Source organism: Myodes glareolus, chromosome 5 (assembly GCF_982192425.1).
Source record: "Myodes glareolus chromosome 5, mMyoGla1.1, whole genome shotgun sequence".
Taxonomy (NCBI): domain Eukaryota; kingdom Metazoa; phylum Chordata; class Mammalia; order Rodentia; family Cricetidae; genus Myodes; species Myodes glareolus.
Window position 1 is genome coordinate 104565538 of NC_142030.1, and position 17573 is coordinate 104583110.

The 17573-nt window shown below is 46.9% G+C and overlaps 1 protein-coding gene across 6 annotated transcripts in view; it reads left to right on the forward strand.

The window, feature by feature from the left end:
- Positions 1-17573, forward strand: part of Cfap221 (cilia and flagella associated protein 221) — an 80112-nt gene that overhangs the window by 61848 nt on the left and 691 nt on the right. For all 6 annotated transcript variants that reach the window (XM_085688351.2, XM_085688350.2, XM_085688349.2 and 3 more), the window contains 7 exons: positions 107-187; positions 1468-1575; positions 1883-2014; positions 3764-3922; positions 5977-6068; positions 9899-9991; positions 15843-15935. In XM_085688351.2, the coding sequence (XP_085544477.1) occupies positions 107-187; positions 1468-1575; positions 1883-2014; positions 3764-3922; positions 5977-6068; positions 9899-9991; positions 15843-15935 (758 nt within the window). The remainder of the gene's footprint in view (positions 1-106; positions 188-1467; positions 1576-1882; positions 2015-3763; positions 3923-5976; positions 6069-9898; positions 9992-15842; positions 15936-17573) is intronic.

The following is a 17573-nucleotide window of genomic DNA, read 5'->3' on the forward strand; positions in this document are numbered from 1 at the left end:
GCTGTTTGAAGCATAGAATTATTCAGGTAATATTACAAAACAAGATGAAAACACACACACAGCTGTTTATGCTCACAAATGTTTTTCTTTTCATTTTCCCATGTAGGCTATTGATAGCCTTGGACCAGTCCCAATTAAAAATTCAGATGTTCAAATCAAGCACAATTATCCCTACTTCACTTTAAAGGTGAGGCCTGCACATAACATAAGTTATTCTGGTTGCTTATAGCTATCTTCGATCACCTATCTACTTGTCTGTCTATCATGTGTCTGTCATTGAGAAGGCACACATGCCTCCGTGCCTGTGTGAAAGTCAGAGAACAGTTTTTGGGGGTTGCTTTTGTCCTAGAAATTGAATCTGGTCATCAGTCTTGATAGCAAGCACCTTAACACAGTGAGCTATCTCGCTGGCCCTCAGGTTCCTTACAAAGCGAGCAAATAAATTTGCTCACTTAAATTTGAATTGCACTATTTTGTTAGTATTACTCAATTCTAGCTTATATATGATGACACATTGTATTTTCTCTCTTATTTGATGGTGTGTTGAGCACACCTCAGGTTCTTTTTTTCTAATGTGAATATGGACATTCTTGTGGGTACAGTATATATTGTGCATGTAGGAAACGGTGGCTCAACAGCTTTTAGAAACCATAGGATGCAAGTTAGTCAGCCTTTCTTTTCCTTTTTTTTTCTTTTCTTTCTTTTGTGGTTTTGAGACAGGATTTCTCTGTGTCGCCCTGGCTGTCCTTTAACTTACTTTGTAGAACAGGTTGGCCTTGAACTCGGAAATCTACCTGCCTCTGCCTCCCAAGAGCTGGGATTAATGGCATGAGCCACCAATGCTGACTAGTCAGCCTTTCTTGAAGTATATAGACTACTGGTGCTTTTGCAAGTAAAAATATGTTTATGTATGTCACCAATGAAGTTATTTGGCATGAGAAAATAATTTAAATACTGACTTGTGCTAGGACTCAGAATGAGGCTCAGGACTGGCCCTGTTAGGCAGCTATCATTAAGACATTAATCCTACCAAACAGCAATGAATTCTTGTGGGAATTACCAATGTCTGTTCACCTTAGATAAGGCACTGATGTCAGACCAAAGAAATTATTTCTGCAGTCTAGTTTAATGATCCAGAATGTTTATTGGACTTGCTTACAGGTGCATGGGTAAGGGAATTCATATAGGAACGTGGATGCCTCAAAGCCAGCTCCAACACTGAAATAAAGTTGCATCTCTAAAGCACCCTGGACAATTTGCAGGCAGCTCAGTTAATCAGAGAGTCTCCTATCCCCAGTAACTGTTTACCTTGGAGAGGAGTTTTTTTGTGAATATTGTAAGTTTCAGGGACTTCTTGAGACTTGTGAGTTTCATTCACTACCTGAACCTCAGTGAGGCTTCCTGAAGGATAGCTATACAAAGCAGGCTTTTAAGTGTCACCAATCTGTTGTCTTCTTTCATTCTCAGGTTCCTCAGATATACAAAGTCAAGGGATATGAGCCATTTTCTGTCAACAAGTCCTCAACAAATTACAGACTTCAGAAACTGGCTCGACCTCTGAAACAAGGTGCTGAGGTAATGTATCTGCAACTTCACGAACTCCTCTCACGACTCATGTCCTACCATTAATAATGACAGGTCATTGAGTTGGAGGGATGACTCAGTAGTTAAGAGCAGGTTTTGCTCTTGAAGAGAACTCAGGTTCAATTTTCACCACCCAGGTGGTGGCACACAGCCACCTATAATCCCAGTTCCACGGGATCCAACAGGCATGCACATGGTGCACATACATACAGGCAGACAAATTCATGCACATAAAACAAAATAAGTAACTCTTTAAGAAGAAAATAAGGCAAGCAAGCCACTCTTGGTCTTTACACAGGATGAAGTCACCACCATCATCGCTCTACCCAAGCAGGGCACCACACCGCTCTCAGCTAAGCCTTCCATCTTGAGTATGAAGGCTCCGGAGGGCTTAGCCATGTCTGTGGAATATGACCCGCTGTATATTTTCGTAAGTACCAGTTGGCAGACACCTGTGCTCTGCATCCCTTTATTTCAGCAATTGCCCTACATGAAAACGGAACCATGACTTGAAAATATGTTCTTCTTTTGTTTTAGTTTTTATAATTAAATTTTTCTTTACTAAATATTTATGTTCACTTTTTTTATTTATCTGTATGTGTGCCAGTGGGTGGGGATAGGAGAGAGTATCAGATTTCTTGGAGCTTGAGTTCCAGTGTTTGTGAGTCATCAAACATGGATGCTGGGATTTGAACTCCAGTCTTCACTTCATGATAAAGCAAGAAACACTCTTAACCCCTGAGACTTTTCTCCAGCCCCATTTTTTTGCTCTTTTCTTTCTTTCTTTCTCTCTCTCTTTCTTTCTTTTTTATTTTATTGATTTTTATTGAGCTCTACATTTTTCTCTGCTCCCTTCCCTGCCTCTCTCCTCCCCTTCAACCCTCCCCCAAGTCCGTATGCTCCGAATTTACAAAGAGATCTTGTCTTTTTCTACTTTCCATGTAGATTAGATCTATGTATGTTACCCAGACACAGAAAGACAATTATCACATGTACTCACTCATACGTGGTTTTTAAACATAAAGCAAAGAAATCCAGCCCCATTTTTTAAAAACGGTGTCTCCTAGCCCAGGATGGTGTCAAAATCACTATGCAGCCGAGAATGACCTTGAATTTGTAACCCTCCTGCCCCTATTGGTACTAGGATTGCTGGTATACCACACCGCATCCATTTTTATGTGGTGCTAGGGATTGAACCTAGGCAAGTACTGGGCTAACAGCTACATCCCCAGCCCTGGGATGCTTTCTCTTCGGCATTTCAGGTCAGTTGAGCATTCCCCACCCTCTGCCTTCTGATTCTGGATGATATGACAGCAACTGCGTGAGCTCCCTCCATGCCAGCTTCCCCACCATGGCAGACTGGGAGCCAGAACCCTCTCTTGCCTAAGCTGCTTTGCCAGAGTATTTTATCACAGGAGGAAAAGAAACTGAAGCAGACTCGGAAATGGATTTGTGGTGTGGGAGAATTGTCTGTATTCTGTCAATCATATTTTAATAAAACACTGATTGGCCAGGCAGGAAGTATAGGCGGGAAAACCAGACAGGAAGTAGAGGTGATGCAATGAGAACAGGAGAATTCTGGGAAGCAGGGAGGTTCCTCTGCCAGTTCTGCCCAGACCACCGGAGAGGAAAGATGTAAGCTGCCCAGCTGAGAAAGGTACTGAGCCATTTGCTAACGTAGATAAGGATAATGGGGTAACGTAAGTTATAAGAGTTAACAAGAAGCCTGACCTAATGCACCAATGGAGTCCTGTGTGTGATTTCTCTTTGGGATTTGCCAGCTGTGGGGTACTGGGCGGGACAGAAACCCCAACAAGCCGGCCCTCATGCTACAGATTTGCTCTTCAAACCCAGTTTGCTTATTTAATAACCCCTCTTTGATCGTGGCTAGAAGCGGTTCCAAACTGTGATTCCAATGACATTTTCTTCCTCATGAAGCCAGCAGATCTAAATAGAATCTAATGAAGCCCTTAAGGCAGAAAATGCATACATGAAGATGGGGATGTTGAAAGATGGGCCAACCTGAGGCTCTGCTCCTGTGCCCAGTTTGCTAGAAGAGTTGACATGCATCCCCATTGTTAGTGCTAGTGGGAGCCACAGAGAGCTCTACTGACGCCCGTCCCAAGCCTGGTACAGAGACGGGTAAACACCATTAATCTGGTCTCCTTCTTGTCCACAGAATCCCAACCCAGGAATGTTTTCCGTGAAGCATCCTCTGACCTATGCAGAAACGCTGATAGATTACCATCTGTGTTCTCACCCCAAGTACAAGTTCACTCATGAGTCCCACAGAGGATCCAGCATTCCTCTCACCCAAAAGCAGTTTCTCCATCATACGGTAAGAGCTGGCCTTGGACTGTGGGGAAGGGCAGGGGACAGGGAGAGTGGGCACAGTGGGAACTGAGAGAAAGAAGACTGGGCTTTGAGTGAGTAAAGGTACCTGCTACCAGGTCTGAGGATCTGGGTTCAATCCCTGGAACCCACATGGTGGAAAGAGACCAAGGAGAGCACTGACTTGTGCATGTTGCCCTCTGACAACTTGTGTGCACACACGAAAACACACACACAGATATACAGGCACAGAAGACAAACATACACATGCACACATAAGCACACGCACACTCACACATTCATGCACATACATGCACATACATGCACACACATGCAAATAAACACGTGTACACACGTGCACACACATACACATATGTATGTACACAAATGTTCAAAATAAATAGATGCAATTTAAACAACAACAAAAAGAAAGTTTATAGCCTTAGCCATGAACCAAGAATGGAGACCACAGTCCTCACACTCCAACTATGGAGGAGACAGGGCTATTCTCAGTTCTGCCATTGTCCATCTCCATCTGCCTTCTGCTGTCTGCTGCCCTTTTGCCAACACCTCGCTCATTTTGACTTAGAGAGGGAAATGAGTACTTGTTAATATTTCGTCCGTAGGAAAATAGTTGTGTGGTACTATGGCTCCGGGCTCTGGTCCCCTCTTAACTGTGGACCCCCCCCAAGTCTATAAAGTCAACCACTTGCCCTTTTGTTCCAGGCACAGAACTCACACAATCCTTGATCTCCCAGCTCAGAAACGTCCCCTTATGCCACCAGCCTCACTCTTCCCCCCGTCCCCGCTGTGATTCACCACTGCCACAACCTCCAGGATGCCAGAGAAAATTCTGATCCAACTTGGAACACCTCAGTAGGTCAGAGAGCTATGGAGATGGCTAAGCCCCACGAGCACGAGGACCTGAGTTCAAATCTCCAGCACCCACATAAATCCAGGCATAGTGGCACAGACATATAATCCCCACGCCAGGGATACGGAAACAGGCGGACCCCTGGAGGTTATTGGCTAGCCAGTCTAGCAGAAACTGCAAGCTCCAGGTTCCGTGAGCAGTGCTGTCTCTTGATTGAGGAAGACAGGGACATTGGCCTCGGGCATCACGCATGCACACATGCACACACACAAACATCCTCAGTGTGTATCCATTACCCACAGAGCGACTCCACTTAGCTGAACTGCTGGCGACCTAATGGTTCCATTACATTGCACTCCGCTGCACTGTCCTCCCTGCAGGAGTGCTACCCATCCTCCTTGAATGTTGCATTAGCATCCAGACAGACTGGAAGACCCCATCTGCCCTCGGCCACCATCACACACCCTGTAACTGCAGCAACTGGTCTCGCTTTAGGGGACGTCAGTCACGCTTAATGAAATGATACATTTGGACCTAACCTTTTCAAACTTAGAAATGGTCAGCTGAATGAAATGAAGGCTGAAGACATTTTCCCACTATGTCACTATGTTTTCTTGGTCCTCTAACAAAAGGTGGCAAAAGAAACTTAAGGAAGGGGGGCGCGGTGGCAGGAGCACGAGGCAGCTGGTCACATGGCACCCACAGTCAGGAAGTAGAGAGCTGGGCGCTGTACTCAGCTCACTTTCTCCTTTTTTGTTCAGTCTGGGACTCCAGCCCATGGGATGGTGCCGCCCACAGCCAACGTGGGTCTTCCCACTTCAGCTAATCCAGCGTTTAAAAATCCTCAGAGACTAGTCGGGAAATGGTGGCGCAGGCCTTTAATCCCAGCACTCGGGAGGCAGAGGCAGGCATATTTCTGTGAGTTCAAGGCTGGTCTGGTCCACAAGAGCTAGTTTCCAGGACAAGCTTCAAAGCTACTGAGAAACCCTGTCTTGAAAAATCAAATAAATAAATAAATAAATAAATAAATAAATAAATAAATAAATAAATAAAACCCTCAGAGACAGCGGCAGAGGTTTGTCTCTTAGGTGACTCTAGATGCTGTCGAGTCAACAGTTGGCATCTACTCTCCCAGCCACCTAACCTTTTCTCTTCGTGCCCTGCCCCTGTGCCAACTTTCATCACAGGATATAATTCCTGGAATCATGAACTGGAAGAGGTTCCAGCCACTGGTGTTCTCCTCCTTGTCTGACTCTTCTAGGACGGAAAACACTGTGAGGTAAGCTGGAGACTGCTGGTCTCCCAAGGGGTGGGGTTACACTGCACATTCCAGAGCCTGGGGACCAGGTGTCAAAGGCCTACGGTGACAAATTGTACTTTCAAATCATGAGGGAGGGCTTGCTTGTCACGGAGCTACGATGGTGGACAGCTGGTTTTCAGAGTTTGAATTTATCTTAATCAAGATACACTTTGTAGCTGGCTAGAGGTGGTGCACGCCCTTAATCCCAGCACCCAGGAGGCAGAGACATGAAGAATTCTGTGAGTTTGAGGCCAGCCTGGTCTATAGAGCAAGTTCCAGGACAGCCAGGGATACATAGAGAAACCCTGTCTTGGAAAAAAACAAAACAAAAATAAAATCCCACACTTTTTAAAAGTAATGCAGTCTAGCTAATCGGCGGGGTTTCAGCACAGGAGAAGTGACTGATCATATAATTCTGCTGAAATATTCATGGTCTATTTTTTTCTTTTTGAAGAAGCCTTCTTTTTGAAATATTCATGGTGCATGAGAGCATGTGCAAGTGTGTATGTGCATGTGCACGTGCATGCGTTCATTAAGTGTGTGTGCATGTGTGTGTACCTGTACCTGTGTGCAGGTACACACATCTATGTGTGCACATGCTTATGGAGGCCAGAAGACAATCTTGAGTGTTCTTCATCAGAAACTCCAACTTTTTTTTTTTTTGAGGTAAGGTCTTTCTTTCATTAGCACCTGGAGCTAACTGATTTTGCTAGACTAGCCGCCATGAGGCCGAGGGATCCTCCTGTGTCTGCTTCTTCCTGTTGGGATTACAGGTGTTCACCACCAAACCCAGCTTTCTTTAGTGTGTTCTGGACTAGAACTCAGGTTTTGGGGATCAAATTCGGGTCCATAAGCTTTCTCAGCAAGCACTTTGAGTCACCCCCCCTAGCCCTTATGCAGCATCTTCCTCAGGGACCATGACAACAGCGTCGCTAGGATGTTGAAATGGTTGTATGAGGAAGTATTTAGAATCTGGCGCTTGCTTTTGGTAACTTCTTTCTCCCAAGTTCACAAAACTGCGCAATCAACTCTCACCACTAGATGGCAGCATCAGCCCTCCCCCCCCCCAGCCCCCCAACTCATTTGCAGGAAGACTGGGAATTTTCAAATTGACCCATTGTTTTAGTTTCATTCCTGTTGCTGTGATAGAATACCCCAACAAAAAGCAGCTTAGAGAAGAAAGGGTTTGTTTGGCTCACAGTCCCAGCTTGCAGTTTGTCATCACAGGGAAGTCATGGCAAACACTTGAGCATCAATCACTTCTGCAGCAACAGAATCACCGCTTGCCTGTTCTCAGCTAGCTTTCTCCTCTTACAAGTTCAGGACCTGCTGCCTGTGGAATGAGGCCACCCACAAGGGGCTGTGTCTTCCTACATCAGTTAACAGCCAAGAACTCCTATGCACGCACAGGAAGGGCTGACAAACCTCATTCAGTAGCTGAGACATAACTCAGGAGTAAAGTTCTTGCCCAGCACCCTCGCTCCTACAGTGGGGAAAATGGCACATGTGATCAGTAAAATAGACTCCGCTGGGCCTGGGTTGTGTTTGGACTCCAGCGCACCCACTTTTAACACACATGGACTCCAAGTGTTAAAAATTAGCCAATTCATTTTTCCAAAGCGATGTCCTTGGAAACATCTTCCAGGGCTGTTCTTTTAGTGGGAAGTCAGGAAGGGGTTGTCTTGGCCCCGAATAGCCATGCATTAAACATAAAGGCTATATCAGTGAAAACCTCCCACCATGACTTTTTGCCTTCAGTTTCTGTGCCTCAATGCTGTCAGGCCAGTTTGTTCCAAGGTAAACAGCCACTGCCTAATGGCTCAAAACCCAGGAGTAGGGCCTGAGCGGGGTGCACCGGTGGAGTACAGGTGTAACTACACCGAGCCTTGGGCTCCGTCCCCAGCAGTGTAGAAACCGGAGCAGGTGGCGCGCCTCTGTAATCTCAGCACTAGGAGGTGGAGGCAGGAGAATCAGGAGTTCTACATCATTCTCAGCTACACAGGGAGTTCAAGGCCAGCCTGGGCTACATGAGACCCTGTCTCAAAAGGAAAAAAAAAATCATTCTTTTCCTATTACGGGTTTATACCAGTTGTTGGATTGAAGGTCATGCTGTTGCTTCTGAAAGCAGTTACAATAATAACGGTAATTCTTTTCAGCTTCTTATTACCGGCCCCAACAGCACCACCAGCTGGGGACCAACATTCAAACACATAAGGCTGTGAGGGACCCTTCTCATGCAAACCACCACAGTGTGGTACTATACCTGAACACAGGGCCTCCTGTCACCCAGGGCTACAGGGGCTCTCAACCACTGAACTGCCTCTGCAGAAGCCACTGCATGTTTGTGTTTCTTTTGTTCTGTGCTGTGAGACCCTTCAAACTGACAGCACACCTGAATGGTCTCAGAATTGCCTCGTGCATAAGCATGCTGATGAGCAAGAAGAATAATGTCAGAGGTATTTGGAGTTTCCTATTGCTCTCATCCCGCCCAAGTCTGGGCTGTGTGGGCAGCATCGCACACCACATACCTTACTGGTGGGCAGCATCACACGCCACGTGCATTACTGGTGGGCAGCATCACAGGCCATGTGCATTACTGGTGGGCAGCATCACAGGCCATGTGCATTACTGATGGGCAGCGTCACACGCCACATACATTACTGGTAGGCAGCGTCACATGCCACGTGCATTACTGGTGGGCAGCGTCACATGCCACATGCATTACTGAGTTGTTTTATTGCCTTTCTCTCCCCCTTTTCCCCACTTCTTTTTTTTTAAAAAGACTTGTTTGATTGTATGTATATGTGCTTGTCTGTGTGGGGAATGTGCCTATAGTATCCAGAAGAGGGCATCAGATCCCCTGGAACTGGAGCTACAGGCAGTTGTGAGTTGGGTGCTGGGAACTGAACTCAGGTCCTCTGGAAGGACTCTTAACCACTAATCTCTCTCCAGTCCTTCTTTTTCTTCCTCCCCCTCTACTGTGATTATGAAATTAATTGTTTCAGTTTCCTTTCAGTTTCATAATTTCCCTTTCTTACTGATTTAATATTATTTTCAATATGCAGATTACTCATGTGTATTCCAAACTCAAAACCTTTTTAAAAATTCTCCTTTTCACAACTATTTTAATATCCTCCATACTCACGGTTTTTTTAAATAATGTTATTTTTCTAGAGGCTGGGAAGATGGTTCACGGGGTAGTGTTTGTCATGCAAACATCAGGACAAGAGTTCAGATCTCCAACACCCATGAAAATGCTAGGCAAGATGGTGTGTGCCTGTAATCCCAGCACTTGGGAGGCTGAGAGCTAGCCAGATCAGTGAGCTCTGGGTTCAGTGAGATCCTGCCTGAATGTATAAGGTAGAGGGTGGTAAAAGAAGGCACAGAAATCAACCTCTGGGTTCCACATGCATGCAGATCCACACCCACACATGCAAACATGCATATACATATGCAAACACTACAAACACATACCATGATATATAACACACATTATATATATATATATATATATATATATATATATATATATATATATATATTCGTATTCTAGGGGCTGGGGATGTGGCTCAGTTGGTCGAGTGCTTGCCTAACATGTACAAAGCCCTGGCCTCCATCCCCAACACAGCATAAACCAGGCATAGTGCCACACCACACACCTGTAATCCCAGAACTGGAGAGGTAGAGGCAAAAGACCATCAGGTCCAGGTCGTCCTCAGCTAAGTGGCAAGTCTGAGACCCTGTGTCACACAAAAGCCCATGGGAGCTGATGCACCTGTAATGCTCACTGCTCGTGTCCTCTCCCACAGGAGCGACTGGTACGGCACCGGGATGCTGCCTGTCAATGTCCCTGCCCCACTGGACGGCTTGCCAGAGGAAGACAGACTGGAAACCACGGAGAGGTATCTTCCAACTTTATCTTCAGGGCTTTGGATGAGGTGTTGCGTTCCATGTGAGGTACCGTGAGGGATTGTGGAAGTACACATGGCCCTGAGGGTCTCCCCTAAAGGAGATGCCAACTGTGCCACTGGGGAGCGAGACACTTAGCTCAGAGTACAGAATAGACCACCCTGAGTGCCTAAAGATGTGAGGAGCGGGGAAGGTGCTAGCTAGTCATGTACTTGTCACACACGCGTGAAGACCAACTTCAGATCCTCAGCACACACACAAAGCCAGACATGGGGCTGGAGCGGTAACTCAGAGGTTAAGAGCACTGGTTGCTCTTGCAGGTTTGATTCCCAGCACCCACATGGCAGTTCACAACCTTCCCCTGGCCTCTGTGGGCACCACACACACACACACGGTACACATCAGACACACAAGCAAATACTCTTAACTTTAAAAAAAAAAATAAAGCCCACTGGTGGTAACACACACTTGTAACCCCAGGCTGAGGCTGAGGACACGGAGGCAGGTAGATCCTTGATGCTTACAGGGCAGGCAATCTAGCTCAATCAGCGCATCAGGGCACTCCAGGTTCAGTGAAGGAGCCTGTCTCAAAAGAGAGAAAGTGAGAGAGGGAGAGAGAGAGAGAAAGTGAGAGAGGGGGAGAGAGAGAGAGAGAGAGAGAGAGAGAGAGAGAGAGAGAGAGAGAGAGAGAGAGCAATGGAGGAAAACTTCGGACAGTGACCTCTGGGCTCTGTACATACACACAGACACATATACCCATGGATATATGCACACATGCACACATACTCGCACACTCACATGCATACAAGAAATATAAGCTAGAAGCAAGGCACTTGCATTTCCTTTTATTAATTGGCATCTACCATGTGTCCTTAAGTCAAGCTAGAGAGCCAGCAGTAAACGTGAGAACAGGAGATGTGAGCGAGGCAGGGCCCAGGCTCAGGCCCAGAGCATCTTCTGTGACACCCAAATACTTGGAGCATGTGTGCTTCAGCCCTCCCACCTGCCACTGCCCACTCTGTGGATGCCTCTCCACTATGGTCATCACTTTCTCACATACACAAACGTGCATGTGTGTGTGCTTTCGTGCGTGCATGCCTCTGCACACACATGTGGAGGCCAGAGGTCAACCTCTGATGTTTGCTGTTGTTAGAAACAGGATCTCTCACTGGCCTGGCGCTGACCAACTGTGCCTGGCTGGCTGGGCAGCAAGCCCAAGAGCCTGCCTGACTCTGTCTTCCCAGAGCCAGCATCATAATCGTTCACTACTCCACCCTGGTTTCTGGGGCTCAAACTCAGGTCCTTATGTAACTAATGTAGCAAGCTCTTTATCGACTGAGTCATCTCCCCAGCCCCCATGTTCATTCTTAAAACTTTCCTGTTCTGATTTATATCATAAGTTAGCATGAAGCAAAGAAATCCTGATAACCCCAGCACTGATGCCCATCCATCAGCGCCGTAGACCAGGGCCCACGCCAGCCTGCGTGCTGAGCACAGGGAATGGTTTGTCCTTGCAGGTGCGGGATCTCATACCCAGTACACACTCAGAAATAATTACTCATGACAAACCGTATTTCTTTCTCTTATCAACAACACAATGTTGATAGTTTTGGCACATTTCCATGCAAAATAATCAATCACTGAAATCCTAAATGTCCGAGGTGGGTGGCTAGTATCCTCTGACTCCTGCACACATGCTCTGAGAGCTGATCCTTGGGCGTGCATGCTTGGAAGCAAGATCTGCAAGGAAGATTAAAGATTTATCCGAAGCACCGCGCAAGGCCCTTTCTTTTTAATTTTTTGAAATAGTAATTTGTTTAAATGTGTGTGTGTGTGTGTGTGTGTGTGTATACTCACACTTGCCCCAGGTGGTCATGAGGCAGTCAGAGGACAACTTGCAGGAATCAGTTCTCTCCTTCCACCACGTGGGTCCCTGGGATCAAATGCAGATGGCCAGGCTTCACAGCAAGCACCTTTACCTGCTGAGCTATCTCTCTGGCCCTTTCTTGAGAGTGCTGCAGGCAGCAGGATGGTCCCTATCTGCTTCAGGCCCCGCCCACTCATGGAGCTGGCAGACCAGAGCAGAAACACCCACTCCTTTGCTCATCACTTCACACTCTTGCTCCCCGCTTTCTCCAGCTGAAACACAAGCAGTCAGTGGCGCAGTTTAACCAGCCAGCAAGAGGTCACAGCAAGAGGAAATTGCGATGCAGTTTCCTTGTCTGAGTTGGTACCCACATCGTGGGAGCAGAGGAACTAAAGGAGACAATGTGATGCTGGGGAGGAAGCTAGCAATCAGAAGATAATGTTTCCTGAGCGTTAAATGCACACCAGGCAGTGCTTTGCAAGAGGCATCATATATGGCCCACACTGATGTCTCATTATTATGCCCCACTTGGTGAGGAGGAAGATGATGATGATGATGATGATGATGATGATGATAACAATAAGGGCCAATGTTTGCAGAATCACCAGTGTAGTAAATGCCCATTCCCAACTCCATGAGACTACAGCAGCTTTTTGCAGTTTTCAAGGATATTTTGTGTGGGAAGGGTGGCATGTTCGCATGTCAGGAATATACAAGAGTACATAGGTATGTGTGTGCAGACATGTGGAGACCAGAGGAACCTGAAGTGTGGTTCCTGGATCACTATCTACCTTGTGCTTTCAGACAGGTTCTCACTGAACCTGGAACTCCCAAGCAGTCTAGGCTAGCTGGCCAACTAGGTTCTGCCATCCTCCTGCCTCTGCCTCCCCAGCACTGGGATAAGCTTCTTCCAGCACACCCAGCTTTTCACCTGGGTGCAGAGGATGGAGCGCTGGTGCCCATGTTTACCTGGCAAATACTTTCCCAACTCCACCATCTCCCCAGCCCTCAAAGCCACTCCCCCTAGCAGGAGACTGCCAGGCGCCTCTCTTTATGTGCGGTGGCTGGGTAAGCTGTTGCTGTTGAAAGTCCAAGGCTTGACGCTGTCGCTGCCGTTACTGCCCTTGGACGCATTTCACTTTGATGTGGTAGAAATGACTGTTTCCCAACAGTGTCATTTGCCTCTTCTCCTACAAGCACTGAGTATTTGAAGCCAGAGGCAAATTTCCCAGCCTCCTTTGCAGTCATGTCCTGCACTTGATGAGGCCTTTGCAAAAGCCACTCATGGAGCTGCTTAACGGGGCAAATGTGCCTCCTTCACACTCTTGCTCCCCGCTTTCTCCAGCTGAAACACAAGCAGTCAGTGGCGCAGTTTAACCAGCCAGCAAGAGGTCACAGGTCGGCCAATAACAGCCCACGAACAAACCTGGCCTGCACCTGTGTGTCAGTAAAGTTTAGCTGAAACCACCCACACCTCTTCACTCACATGTTTCACAAGGCCTCCTAAGACAGCCTCGGTTTTAAACTTAGGGACTCTGGAATCATAAAAGAGCCAAACCTCTGGGCACAGCTGTGAGGGGCATTCCGGACTGTTGATTGAGGTGGGACCCCCAACTATGGACGGCGTCTTTCAATGGCCTGGAGTTCCCAGCTGAATGAAAGGAAAGAGCAAACTGAGCACACCCGGTCACTTCTCCCCACATCCTGAGTGCGGATGCCACGTGACCGGATGTGACCGGCTGCTTCAAGCTCCTCCCACTGCATCTGCCTCTACATCACCATGGTGGACTGTGCTCTTGAACTGTGCACCGAAGCAAACCCTGCCGTCCCTAGTTGCTTTTGTCAGGTATTTTGTTGTGGCAGTGCTTTAGTTCCTAGTAAAGTCCTTGCGTGCCACATGGCAACACTGAGCAGTTATAACTAAGACCCCAGACCCTCAAAGCCCTTAGTGAAAACATCTGCTGCTCTCACGGTACTCAGAGTCTCCCAGCACTGTAACAAAACACCCAACAAGAGCATCTTCAAAGACATAGGGTTGGCTCTGGCTCGCAGCTTCGGAGATCCATGGTTGGTTGGCTGGAATCCTTTCTCTGTGCCTGAGACAAGACAGAAACGTCGTGGAGGCAGGAGCCTGAGGCTCAGTGGCCAGAAAGCTGAGAGAAGAGAAACAGGAAGTGCCCGGGGATTGCACATCTTTCATAGGTGTGCCACCTGTGATCAGCTTCATCTAGCCAGCTCCCACCACCCATGAATACTGTCAAAACAGGAATCATCAAGGGATTAACCCATTGATTAGGTCAGAGCCCCTTATGAACCTCGTCAAAAAGCTCCCCTCTGGATTCCACTGCATGGGAACCAAACCCTCAGCACGACTATAACAAAAGCAGTTGAAAATACTTTCTTTTCACCTGGTCCCCTGCCATAAACTGGGTCAGACTGGGGCAATAGCTCCATAGGTAAGCCATTGCCACACAAGCATGATGGTTGGAGTCCAGATCCCCAGACACTGGGCACAGTAGTACATGTCTGAAACTGTAGCATCCCTGACATGTGACATGCCACCCCTCCCACTCGAAATCCCCTTGAAAACTGAAAGCTGCTGTAGTCCCATGTAGTTGGGAGTGAGCATTTACTACACCAGTGATCCTGCAAACATTGCCTCTATTATCAACTCCCTTATCTCCAATGTAGAGGGTGGAGACAGGAAAATCACTGGACTCTCATTGGCCAACTAGCCTGGGGTGCGCAGCAGAAAACAGCAGAGACCCTGCCTCAGACAACATAGAAGGCAAGGTTGTGACCTTCACGTGCATCCAATAACAGAGAGAGAGAGAGAGAGAGAGAGAGAGAGAGAGAGAGAGAGAGAGAGAGAGAGAGAGACTAAGTAATAAATAAAATAGATCCCTCACATTTCTTTCACTAAAGACTATTTAGAAACAGACTGTTCACAAGGTGACCTGAACTCAGAAAGGTGAAAATGTTTCCTGTCGCCTGCAGGTCCTCACCTAGAGTGTGCACATACGTATGTGTAAGCAGCTGAGTGTGGGCAAAGCCTGAGAATCTAGAGAGGAGATGGAGAGGGTGATAATAGGGGATGAGGAAGAGGGGAGCAGGTGGAAAGACACATGGGACATGAAAGAGTGGGGAGGCTATCAGGGTGACCGGGGTGGCGGGAGGTGGGGGAGACAGGGAAAGAGTCACAAAAACACCCTTTGCTCTAAAATGTCATAATGGAACTTAACGCATTATATGTTGATTTTTAAAAATAAAATTTTCAAAAGAAATATGCTGTTTGATTTCACAGCAGCTGTGAACTTCCTGGTTATCCATGGCTTTGGTTCTATTTTAATCCCATTGTGTCCCAAGAACATCATCGGATAGATCCAATCTTTTGAAATCATTTGGACTTCGTTACAGTGGCGACACAAGCCCTCTGATAAACGTTCCAGGTGCACTTGAAAGGGACCTGAAATCTGTGATCCCATTTTTAAAAACAGCTTTTTATTCCTTGGTTATAAATATCTCCCCCAGCATCGTTGGGTGGCGGAGGCAGTGTGTCTGTCTGTCCTCTGCTTCTGTAGCACCATGGACTGGTGGAGGCAGTGTGTCTGTCTGTCCTCTGCTTCCCTGCAGCATTATGGGCTGGCGGAGGCAGTGTGTCTGTCTGTCCTCTGCTTCCCTGCAGCATTATGGGCTGGCGGAGGCAGTGTGTCTGTCTGTCCTCTGCTTCCCTGCAGCATTATGGGCTGGTGGAGGCAGTGTGTCTGTCTGTCCTCTGCTTCCCTGCAGCACCGTAGGCTGGCGGAGGCAGTGTGTCTGTCTGTCCTCTACTTCCCTGCACATGAACTCAGCGGAAGTAGCTGCAACTAACACTGGAAAGCGCCCGCACATCAAGGCTCCCAAATGCTCTGCCCTCCATCCTGTGTTTATGCTGAGAAAGAGGAACTGTTCCCACTCAACGTCTTATTCCTTTCCAGAGACCTCTGTGAGCAGAGCATAGAAATCATGCTGACTCCAGAAATGATCCGAGTGGAGTTTCCCATGCTCAACCAAGAAGCCAAGAAGGAGAAGTAAGTGGGTGTTTTTACCTGGCATCTCAGGTGAAGGTCAGAGCTGTCATAATGTCTGAATCTCAGGATCGCAAGCATCAAAAGGGGCATATCTCCAATGTTTCAAATATTTAAATGTGTCAGCATTTATACACTATCATCTCCTTCAAATGCTTTAGCAAGAAGCCTTTAAAAATTGAATCCACGGGGCTGGAGAGATGATGAAGTGATTAAGAACGCATACTGCTCATCCAGAGGACCTGAGCTCAATCCCAGCATTCACATCAGCGCAAACCTACCTGTAACTCCAGCCCCCGGAGAGCCATTGCCTCTTCTGGCCCTTTGGGCACCACATGCATGTGCACAAACCCACACGCATACATATACACATAATTCTTTAAAATAACAATAGAATGTTTTTAAAACTTGAATCCAGACATGAGGAGGATCATGCGCACTTAGCAAGCATGAGAACTTGAATTCGACACCCTAAAACCTATGGTTTGTTTTGTTTTGTTCTTTAAAGAGGCAAATTGGACATAGTGGAACATGACTTTAATCCCAGCACTTGAGAGGTAGAGGATCTCTGTGAGTTCAAGGCCACTGTGATCTACACAGTGAATATCAGAACAGCCAGGGCTACATAGAAAGACCCTGTCTACAAAGGAAAAAAAAAAAAAGGATATGATAGTGTGTGCCTGTGATCTCAGCTCAGGGAAGGCGGAGACAGGAAGATTGCTGGGGCTGGTTGGCCAACTTAACTGAATTAGTGAGCTCCGGATTCAGTGAAGAGGCCCCATCTCAAAATAAAGCAAAGGGCCCCAAGGAAGATACCCAATGTCTTGTTTTACGTTCAGTACAATGGCTGCACCGTAAGCAACGGCTGTCCCAACCAGCAATTGCCACCCTGCTGCTACCACAGCTGCACAGGCTGCAGCCAGGTGGAAACTGTTCCCTCAGCTACCGGCTCTCTCACTGCCACTGTAGGAAACTTTATCTAAATCTCTATCCTTCTATAGAACTCAGGATTCAAAGGTTAAGACGAAATCCTGTTAGTCAGAGTAGCTGAACAGCAGCTCACCTCTCCTGGCTTGCGTCTCCCCAAAAAAGGGGCATCCTTCTGCTCAGCCCCCACATAAAAGCCCAGCTACACTTAGTTCCTCCCTACCACTTCCTGTCAGCTACTTGCTGACTCAGCCTTCTGACCCAGGTTACTTTTATTTAATCAAATAAGTGAAACATGCCTCTGCATCGTTAACAAAAGCAGCAGAAAAAAAAAATGTTACACACTTTTACACAGTTAAAATGATATTCCACAACACCCATGTGAGCCTCTGGCCTACACACACACACACACACGCACACATATCTGCACTCACATATCCAAAGATGCAAATCCAGCTATTGCTCTCCGAGCATTGAGATCTTGTAACATCTGTGTGACTGGTTTCTCATTTCACCTTCACAGTGGGTTCACAGAGTGACAGGGGTGAGCAGAATGGGAGGTGGAGACCGTAAGAAACTATGTAGTTAGAGTCACTTGGGGGCTGAAGGTTCTCACTGGTTATTAAATTACTATCAAATATAATCAAAACCTTCTTTCTGTATTAAAGCAGAACTTCCAATCTTCATGGGACATCAGGATAATTCTCATGGTTT